Source organism: Patiria miniata, unplaced genomic scaffold (assembly GCF_015706575.1).
Source record: "Patiria miniata isolate m_02_andy unplaced genomic scaffold, ASM1570657v1 HiC_scaffold_3, whole genome shotgun sequence".
NCBI lineage: Eukaryota > Metazoa > Echinodermata > Asteroidea > Valvatida > Asterinidae > Patiria > Patiria miniata.
This window is the reverse complement of record NW_024037069.1, coordinates 32,944,213-32,955,372: the sequence shown is the minus strand read 5'-3', so window position 1 is coordinate 32,955,372 and position 11,160 is coordinate 32,944,213. Positions and strand designations below refer to the sequence as shown.

At 39.1% G+C, this 11,160-nt stretch overlaps 1 protein-coding gene across 1 annotated transcript; it reads right to left on the bottom strand.

The window, feature by feature from the left end:
- Positions 1–1,784: 1,784 nt before the first annotated feature.
- Positions 1,785–5,531, bottom strand: LOC119736709 (lactadherin-like). Its single transcript, XM_038210721.1, has 4 exons — positions 5,465–5,531; positions 4,310–4,445; positions 3,609–3,786; positions 1,785–2,878 (listed from the first exon to the last, which is right to left on the bottom strand). The coding sequence occupies exons 1-4, from the start codon at positions 5,529–5,531 to the stop codon at positions 2,738–2,740; spliced, it is 522 nt and encodes a 173-aa protein (XP_038066649.1). The 3' UTR covers positions 1,785–2,737.
- Between the last annotated feature and the right edge of the window lie 5,629 nt (positions 5,532–11,160).

Here is an 11,160-nt window from a genome sequence, read left to right as displayed (position 1 = left end):
GTAACCGATACTTAAAGTTTTTGTAACGACAGAGAGGAGTTTTTTAAGGGTAGGTTTTCTCTGCTTTAACGTCAGTATGAAATCTTTAGTTTCAAATTCCTGCTCGGCAATTTTCTGTTCGTCTTGGGGCTAGGCTAGTAGCCTCTTTGTTCCTATCTCGCTGACTGTCTGACTGACTGACAGACTGTCAATTATAGACCTGAGACGTAATGACGTTATGGCTTTGTTTACATGTGCACTTTCCTATATAGGAGCGAAGTCGGGACGCCAGATAAAGTGGGGACGTCTTCTACATAGGAAAGTGCACATGTAAACAAAGCGTGACGTCATTACGTCATTACGTCCTAGGCATATTGTGACATAGATTGGTTGTATACTGGCACAGAGGGCCGGGCAGTGTTATAGTATAGGATTACCCCGTAATGTGCTAAATGCTGTCCATTGTGTGGACCAGATGTTTGACAACTCTCCAGTGAAAAGCCATTCTAAATTAATTGAATATAATTGTCTTACTTTGTTGTGAGATCATGCAGGTTTGCCTAGTCTTGCATCTAGCTTGAATTGCCCTCGTTTCGCAGGGGATTTCCCTCCCATATCTTAAACTCAGCATTATCCCTTTTTCTCCACCTGTTCCATCTCAATCTTCGTGTGTATTCTCCAGCTTTGGGGAACACATCCTTAATATAATAAGTATGAAAGAAATTAAGTGACAACTGCATTCATAAAATAACATGAAATAATTAATTGATTGCTTTTATATATCGGATTAAACAAGCGATGATTTATACGCGAGGTTTTACCCAGACACCTTGCAGACATAATATGATATATCGTCCCGTTAACATCAATAAGAAGTACAAACATAGTTACAGTTAATACATTTTGTTGCTGCTTGTTCAAGTTAATTAACGTAAAAAGTGTAGAAGTAAAATCCAAAACGCCATAGCGCACACCCATATGCGGATGTCGTTTGGGAAAAAAATCGCAAGCGGGCCTCGGACCCCACGCCTCACGGCTTCGTGCTCCGCGTTCCCATATAAGACAGTTCCACTTTAGGGTTTAAAGAACCCCCCTCCCAGACTGGGGTCAGGAAACGGGCTTGAACAAGGTATGTGTACTGAGCGTCTACCAGTTTTGCGACGAGCACATGTCCAAAACTTTTTAATAATTATGGTTGGGCCAAATTTTGACGATTTACTTCTGAAGTTGAACTTATCCCACTGAAAAATTAAAACCATTCAAAGTAATCAACCTAATTAACCATTCATATAGGAAATGAGAAATGGAGTTAAAGAGATCATTTTGGGCGGACATTATCGATTACACTCATTTTGCGTGACAATTAGTCGGCAAATTTAATGATGGCACCCATCATTCAAAATAGTCTAGCAAAGCCCGTGAGAGGATGTTGTCTCTCATCATAATTATTAGGTGTCTTTAGTGTACGTTTGTCATGGCTGCCACTACAGCTATGACATACCAGCTTGTGGAAATATAATGTCTGTCAACTGCATCCTGCCGAATATGGTTTTGTTATCTTATTCAGTGATATCAATTCATGATAACATCATTGCAGTAATATAGGCAATACAAAACAAGACAAAACTAGAGGCATCACGCACTTGGCATCAATTAATTAAGCGATCCAAATGAGTGCAACTGCCATTTTTGTCATCCGATTTTTTCCCGACCGACTGACCCTACTTCAGAGGCAAAACAATATGAGAGTCATAAAGACAAAGAGGGACGCCGTATATTAAAGTAGGAACCAACTGCTTAGCACATTAGAATTACGTGAATATGATTTTAATGAATGCTTTTTTAACGAATGCTTTTAATCATCACAAATCACTCTGAATGCAATTATCATGTATTAATTAAACAAGAACGTAGCTCACTTAAGTATATATTATACTCAGCAAAAAGGTGAAAGTGAATGTGTGCCATCATAATAGGTGCACAATGGGCAAGTGTGTGGTATAAAGAGACCAGTAACCCTTTAACGTTGTGCATGGACGATCCAAAATAGAAGATCCAGTGGTTGTAAGTCTAAAGCAAGAAAAATAATGCCGAGAACGTATACAACACTAGTAGAGTGTAAATCGTTTATGTAACACAGAACTTGAAGCATAATTTACATTATGTACAACCTTAGACAGAGATTTGAAAGACAAAAATCGTAATTATGTCTGTTATTGTTTCAGTAAAGGAACTTGTAATGATAAAGTTTTACATACAATCATTTGATTAAAATTGCAATCCACCAACTCGCACAATATCTAAAAAAATTATCCATTGTTTCATTCTAAAATGAACAACACGGATACCAAACTCTTTCTATTTTCTCTAGCTATACGAAGTAAACCAAAACTGCTGTGCGCTTTAATTTCTAACGTTTGAATAAACCACAAACGGACAATGAACGTAGGTGGATATACAATATAAATAAGTAGAACGTTCAACAAACAAACTGACAGAAGCGGGGTTTGAACTTGCGACCTCCGGAATACCGTACCGGTGCTCTACCAAATGGGTTTTCCAGTCCTATGTTGGGGTTTCGACATTATTTCCATACTTCTGTTCAAGGGTGCTAGTGGAATTGCTCCCATTTATTTCCAAAACAAGGATATGCAAAGATGTTCCATATTCAATTGTTTTCGAAAACAACAAGAGTGGGCCACGAATCATTACAATACTGAACATCACTCCACATGGAATTAATCCATCGGACATTGAATCAACTCAAACCGTAGCGCACGTCTACCGCCGGCAAGGTGTAGCGAGTAGGGTAAATGCGAACAGCAGACGCCATGATGGCCTGGTTGAAGTAATTAGTGTGAGGGGTAGAAGGAGAGTCGATATCCCCGCCATCAAACAACTGTAAAGAAAGGTTAACGGAAGGAAACTGTGTAAAGGAAAAGGAAACACACATTTTCCTCTCAAAAATGTACACCAAGATGCCGCTGTAAGTAACTTTCCTTTAAATCTTAACAAGACGGATATAATTGCTTCTCTAGTGCACCCGCTGTTATGAATTATGGCTTCGCCATTAACAATGGGAATGTCAATAGTCGTGTCACTCGTGCGTTACTTATTTTTGTTTAAGAATTTCTTGACGACACCTTACACAATCGATTGGAACTCACTAACAACTATATCTTGCTCAATAACACAGGCGCGGTTCTAGAACCAATATTTTGGTGGGGCTAGCACGGTGGATCCAGAATTTTTTTTCAGGGAGGTGTGCTGAAATGTAGACCGGTTATTTTTTCCAGACACTTAGGCCTCCGAAAATCAATTGGTGGGGGAGGGGGGGGGGGGGCTCATGCCATATTTTCAATGGGGAGCGCCAATAAAATCCTAAAATTATTCACACTATATTAACTAATGCGCCCTAGGGGGAGAACGTTCGCATGTACATCACAATCCTTCTTTTTGCTAATGCAATTTTTTTTTGCGGAATTTATTTTTTTTTTGGGGGGGGGCTAGACAAAAAAATGGGGGGGGGGGCTACAGCCCCCCTAGCCCCCCCCCCCTTCCCCCGTAGAACCGCGCCTGCAATAACAGTTACCCATGTAATTATTAAAGCACTTATACTGCAAGTCTACCTTGATATCACCATTGGTTTCCTTGATGTACTCGTAGCCAGACGTAGGTTTCGGCTTGTAGGACACCTTAAATTCAGTCACAAGATATGAGACCCAGGGGAATTTATTTCCTTGTGTGATGACGCCAGAAACCCTAGTAGTTTGGAGGAGATCCACCTCAATCCAACATGAGGGCGAGCTATCATGAGCAAGCAAACCAAAAGAGACTTTAATCAGTGTCATTGATAAACAAGCGCACAGGTCAAGGGAGGGGAATTAATTTTCCCGTGAATCCACGTGGTACGTTAACTACGTGTGACCGAATCTGAAGAGCATATATTGCGGAACGTCAATACTATAATTAGGATACTGAGCTGTTTGGTAAGGAGCCATTCAGGTGGCAACGACTCGCCACTCTTTCAAGTCTTATACCAAGGCCTTATGTGGATTTTGATCCTCTTAGCGCCGTCAAAGCACCACAGTGGTATAGAGGGCGCCATTACCAAGATGAATCAAAATCCGGTTGGAAACTTTGGCACTTGGATCCAAGAGATTCTGAGCATGCCTCAAACACGCTTAATGAGCTCTTGATAAATGTCGGGACTCGGTGCCAAAGTTCCAACATGAATGTTAATTATCTTGTTCATAGCGCACCTGTCACCGCAAAGGTTGAGGGCGTTAACAGGGATCGAAATCAGCTTCATTCAGGTCCGGTGACCTACCAGTATATCGCGACCCAATATGATGGGCCATTCAGTCGTGCCAGGGCAGCATGTCTGTTGTAACTTGCACTTGATGCTCGGATGCGCTCATCAGGAATGGTGCCGTCTTCAAGACCCAGTCGCTGACAACTATCTGCTATCAATATCAAAATAAAACCATCAATGATACAAAAATATATATATATTTCCAATGTAAAATTTATATTTGCTAAATTAGTAACGCTTTAATTAAATAAAGACAACATACAGAGATAATATGTGAAGGTGCACGCTTTGCTCCAAGAAAGCTGACATTTAGTGTTGAAAATTGTTATAAAGTAAACACATCTTAAATATCTGGATCGCAGAAATTCAGTTGAGTCTCGATAGTCCGAAGTACCATTGGTCCGAAGTCCCATTGGTCCGATGAAACACATTACTGTGGAGTTCCACTGGTAACGGTTGACTGACCCTAAACCTAATCCTAACCCTAACCCTAATTATATGGGACGTCGGACCAATGGGACTTCGGACCATTGGGACCTCGGACCAATGGGACTTTGGACCAATGGGACTTCGGACCAATGGGACTTCAGACTAATGGGACGTCGGACCAATGGGACTTCAGACCAATAATACTTCGGACTATAGAGACGTCCCCAGAAATTCAATGTCATACATTTACGAAGGAAACTTTGGAGGAAAAACACCCTTTTGATTACATCTGACGTAGCCCATTCATTGGGTGCCCATATATAATTTATTTTTGTACATTGACCCCGGATAAACGTTAGAAAAAGTCATCAAATTTCGTGGCGGTTGGCTACTATAGGCCTAATATCAGAAGTTTCATCGGATTGTGCCCCTCTCAAGGGGGGGGGGGGGGGAGAGCGAGGTATGATCGAAATTGTTTGGCTACCGGTATGTGTTTCCTAAAAATGTTCAATTCATCAAAAAATCATTTGTTCAAGACATCTAAAGAATTACAAATACTAAAAAAACACACCCCTGAATATCGAATAGGCCTTCAACTGATCCCTACATATTCTTTTGATATTTTGTCATATCTCTCCTTCAAGCTATTTTATGCCACAAAGAGTCTGGTTTTGACAGAATACATAACAAAATGTACTCGGGATATTTTACTTACAGTAGCACATAGTTATTTCGACTTACCCTTCTCAGTATCATTACTGCATTGTCTTGGGCATCGTTTGCGCACTAACTCCTCAAATCGTGCCATCCACTGGTAGCTCCGGTGGTTGACCGATGTTGCAAACCCTCGCCTTGCTCTCCACACAGTCCATGAAAACTAGAACTATCGAATTAAAGCAAAACACACAGAACGCATTCACTGCAAAATTCTCGGAGCGCTAATTCTGTCCTGAAATTTAGATTAAGAATTTGGCCGGGGAAAAAAAAAACAGAATTCTTAAACCACATGATCTCAGAGGAAAGAAAACTGTGATCGAAGATTGTTTTTTTCTTGTCTTAATAAATTGGCATATCCATGTTTTCACAGTTATTATTATTATTTATTAGTCAGGGTGTAAACTTGGTTTGAAACCTTCGGATATGATTTAGACTTGGTCCATGAGTGGTGTTGTATTTTGTTTCCCTTAAACAGCCGGTCTCTTAAACTCCAGTCCAGCCTCGATTACTCAAAGGAAATAAACCCCTGAAAAAACAACTTTTAAGGTTTTTGTAATAATCATCATTTTGGGAGCGGTACTGCACAAAAGGTATACAATGCCCAAATATTTTCTCACTATAGATGAAAACATCAATATCTGAAGTAACGGATATTATTCTGAGTGCCCTGGCAAGTGGCATTTTGGAGAGTTGAAAATTGGGTTAAATATGCAATTTTGCTAGTTGTAAAAACATGCTGCATTTTTTCATTTTATTCTGGTAAGGGTAAAAATGATTCTTTGTCATGATATAATTACTTTTGTGACATTACTTCGCAAGTTGGCTTCATGGCCTTTGAAAATAAAGCAAAAGATTAATTTGGGCAGTACAGTCAAAATTGGGTAAAATATTAATTTAAAAATTCTCTATAAATTAATTCGATTTTATAAGCTTGGACACTTATATGAAGTTTTTACACAAAATGACTCTTAAATGCCGTGAGAAGAAACGTTACAGGCAAGTCGTGTGTATATACGAGTATCGTAAAGAAACCAAGTCAATTTGTAAAAACCTATGGAGAAACCTTTTTTTGCACAGTGTTTTATGCTATGAAATCTAGTCAAACTGATTCCTTTTTTTTCAAGAAGACAATTTGCTGAATGATTGATCATCAAGCAAACTTGGGTTTCTCACCATTGGAGTGTCATTGCCTAGCGTTTAAGAGCACCGAATTCATGTTCTGGTGTTTCAGAGGCAACAGTGTCGTGGGTTCGAGCTCAGGTGGATACTTGTGTCCTTATAAGCAAGGCACTTCACCATTATTGCTTCGTCCTTCGGATGGGACGTAAAGCCGTAGGTCCCGTGTGTTGTGTAAGGCAATGCACGTAAAAGAACCCAGTGACGTTTATCGCTAAGAGAAGGGGTTTGCCCTGGTGTTTCTGGCCTCCTGTTAAAACTCCCATGTGGAGTATTTCGGAGGAGAACCAACCAAGAACCAAGAACCAGAATGTCGTTTAAGACCGGCCACGTGACGGGCTCTCCACCAATAGGAATGGGTAAACTGTCTTAGGTACTTATGAATGAATAATCAAATAATTATACGGTAAGCTTAATAAAATCATCTTAGGCTAAAAAGGAAAAGGTGTTTAAAATCAAATGATACTCACATTGCGTTGTTCTCGAGAGCAACTTGGTCGGTCGGAATAACAGCGAGAGGACGAACACGTGGCTTTTATAAGATTGAGGCAACCCTAAACAGTGTAGTGGCGAAACTTCGGAGGGGGGCGGAGCCTAAGTCATGATGGATCAAAATGTTTCACATAACTGGCTCGCGTGTCATATTATCCTTGATGATGAAATATGGAATGGAACTGCAAACTGATGAAAGAAATATTGAGTACGGACATTTTTTTTACTAATAAATTCATAATTATGCACGCATGCGCATCAAAAGGCCTATATCGCGGCGGGCTTAACCGTGGCTGAATCATGGGCTGATTCAGCTACGGTGAAGCCCGCCGCGATTCAGTTAAGCGATTCGGTCTGAAATTTGGTGGACGGGTACCCGGAAGCACACAGTTATACTTTTCATTCAAGCGGAAAGAGCCCTGCTGATTTCTTTCGCCCTCGTGCGCCCAGGACGGAAGCAATTTTGAGATAAAAAATGGCTATTGTGGAAAAGCCAAAAATTGTTATTCTGTGTCCTAAAAAGACCCCACTTAGGACAGAAAGTAATGCCTTTGACGATTTTAATGGCTTATCTAGATAATAAACCCTACAAATGCTCCAAAATTGAGAGAAAATCACCCGCATTTTTAGACACCTGAACATTTTGAATGAAAATGTTTATGCATTATTTTCATATTTTAATTAGCATGAATCCCGCAATAGGGCGACAAGTTGTGCGGTACTTGCCCTACATTAGGGCGACACACAGCAATAGGGCGACAATTTTCTATCGAGGTAACTACCCTTTAGCGAAGGAATGGGCTAGATAGAATGCTCGTGGTTTAAAACGTACACATACCAAACTTGGTTGGGATCGGATAAGGTAAAATTGGGTTAGGTCACATTAAAGTTTGAAAAATTGTGTGCACGTTTCTATGGAAAGGTCGCCCTATCATGCAATCCAGAGTTAAATTTATCATTTAATCCGTATCCGTATCAATATTCAAATAAAATTATGCCGATACTGCTACTATTTTTGAGTAGCAGTATGCTTTATGTGCAGCACCAGAAAAGCGCTTCAAAAAGTTAGATTATGTCTGAAATATCTTGTTTGTCTTTGCATCGGCATACTAAAATTCTGCTCTTAGCTGAAGAACTTGTTTCGTGTCTACACGGTACAGAACAATAATTGCCTGCATGATAGGAAAACATGTGAAGTAGGGCCACCTAAAAACATAACCATTTGAAAACACCATTCGGAACCATACGGTACTCCATTTATTGAAAAACTATAGTCCAACTGATAGTTATTCAAATGTTGACCATAAATTGCTTATTATTTGATACCTGATGACGTAATGATGACGTCACAAACTTCATCACATCTTCGGACGGAGGTTCAAGCTCACACAAGGTTTTTATCATCATCCCGTGAACCGTATTAAAAGAGGTATTTCACCAGAATTAAAGCAAATTTGTCACAGGCTCACAAAAAAGAGGGAACTCAATTCTGTTCAAAAAGTTGTAAATGAAAGTATTGTATTAATTTGAAACTTTAAATCACTTGTAATTTGATATACGGTGACGTCATGATGAGGTCACAACATGTCCACATTTTCGGACAGTTATTTCTACAAGGTTTCGTGTTCATTGTTTGACCCGTTTAGAAGAATTCAGTTTGTATCATGTTGAGGCCCCCTTCGTTCGTTGGCTCTTGCCATTGACTACAACTATAATTTACGTTTTGGACATAAAATCAGCAAGGCATCACTAGATTTTTGAAGCGCCGTTCTGGTGCTGCACATAAAGCTTATGGCTGCTCAAAAATAGAGACAGTATCTGTAGAATTCAATATGGAGTTTGACGGAGCCTGTAACGTCCTTGGAGTATACGCAAACGTATGCTCATCGTCTAAAAATAAATGTTTTATTGTTTTTTTGTTTTTGCATGGGCATAATAAAGTTCTGCTCTGAGCTAACGAAAGAATGGTTCGTGGCTACATTGTACGAAATAAATGCATTTAGATGATAAGCACATGTGCTGCATCTCCAAAAATATCTTTATTAAGTTTTCTGCAAAGGCAACATATGTTTTGTTTCTGTCTGTCTTTGTAAGGGGAATACACAAATTCTGCTTTTTTCCGAAGAAACTGTTGCGAAACTGTCACCCTTTTTGTTACTCTCCAATGAATGTTTAATACCAAGAAGAAACGAAAATGTTATGGGGAACCAGCTCCATCTCCTCAAAAATCAAACTTTAATTTCAAAACGGTGATCAGATTGATGATCGATCACCCAATGACACCGTGAGCAAAGAATGATTCGAACAGTAACAAAAGGTGATCGATATCGGCCCGATCACCCAATTCTTACAATTAAAAAAAAAATATCGGGTTGTGCTGGATCACCCAACAACAAGAAAGAAACAACCAAAACAAAACCAGATTAATGGTGATTGATGATCAACCCGATAACACAATCAATCCAGCGGCTTGCTTACACTCTCCAAAACACTTCAATATTTGCAAAAATAGGCCTGTATTTTGGCCGCGCATATTTTGTATATCATAATAATTATCGAATAATCTCAACAAAAATTGTTTTTGTTTTTATTAAAGGTGATTTTCTTCTCTTTATGTTCACAGATACTGATGAGTCAGAGGCTGATCTGAAGTTTTGACCGACAGTATTTATTTGTTTCTGGTGGTGGGATGCATGTTACTCTCTTTATCGAACAATTTATTTATTGTTTTCCACAAAAATATCAGATATGTACCTCACAATTTTGGCTATAGAAGACAATTAAAAACGCGTAACTGACAGATTTTACTGGATGTAACAACAGTGGGCATGAAATTTATATTCTGTTGAGAGTATAGACTCTTAACAAGATATGAATTTCATCGAATTAAACAAAACACTTCACGTTACACAATTATACCTGAAATGCTGATGAAAAAAATATCCAAACCAAAAAACCTTTAGGTAAACAACATCCATATTCTATAGGAGTCCAAAATTTGAACAAGTTATTTGTCAAGATATCTTTGATTTCCGCTTTAAATTGATTTCAAAATACAATGCATGAGCTCAGCAATGAAAAAAATTGATCGAAAAACGTATAAGTTGTGTTGGATTTTGCTTCTTGAGTTTGCGACTCATCTATCCATAGCTAGTTAATATATATGTAGAAGTGACATGTAAAAGATGTTCTTTTTCAGTTCTCATGCAGACACAACTTCTGCGCTAATCATCTAAGCCAATCCAGTATGCTATCTTTCAAAGTTTCAAAGTTGTAGGCAGTAAAATGACAATCCCATTTAGGTGAAGGGCCCATACGGTATAGAGATAATTTCTCAGACGAATTTCTCTTATGCCACAAATACGTTTCCCCACCACCACCCCACCCCCACCCCTACCCCCTCCTACTTTCGGGAAAAATCCTGATATCGCCCATGTTGAAAGCTTGTTGGAAAGGGACGACCTTAGATAACGGTCATGTCCGTATAGGCCTATCATTAACGTATACGCCTATCATTAATATTCATCTCGAGCTTGAATCCGAATGCTTAGGCCTTCTTTATTGGCGACATGTTGCTTTGTCATTGTCATTCTAAGGTTTTAACAAAGATTTGGTGAGAAATAGTTATTATACAACTTAAAGATGCATATACCCCGTGCTCTTCAAAAAAAGCTCTTTGTTCTCCTAACAAATTTTTAATTTGTATGTTTTGTTTCACGTGCAAACTACTGTTTTCCGGGTATTTGCAGAACACCCCCTCAACTCCAAAACCACCTACTAGAAATCAATGGCTACCCAGTCAAAGGAGATTACCAAAAAAAACTGAGGGTACACCCGGGTTAAAAATTCCCATGGACACCAGTGCTTTGCCCATACCTCAAAATTCTTTTTAAAATACTCAAAACTCTAACAGGTATTCAGGTTACATAGGATAATGATGATCGACACGTCATCTTTCATCTTCTTTCCAATTATTGGTAAGTTGACCATTGACTTTTCGAAAAATTCTAACCCGAAATAGGCGACCCCTCAAAACAAGTGATGTTTTCCAA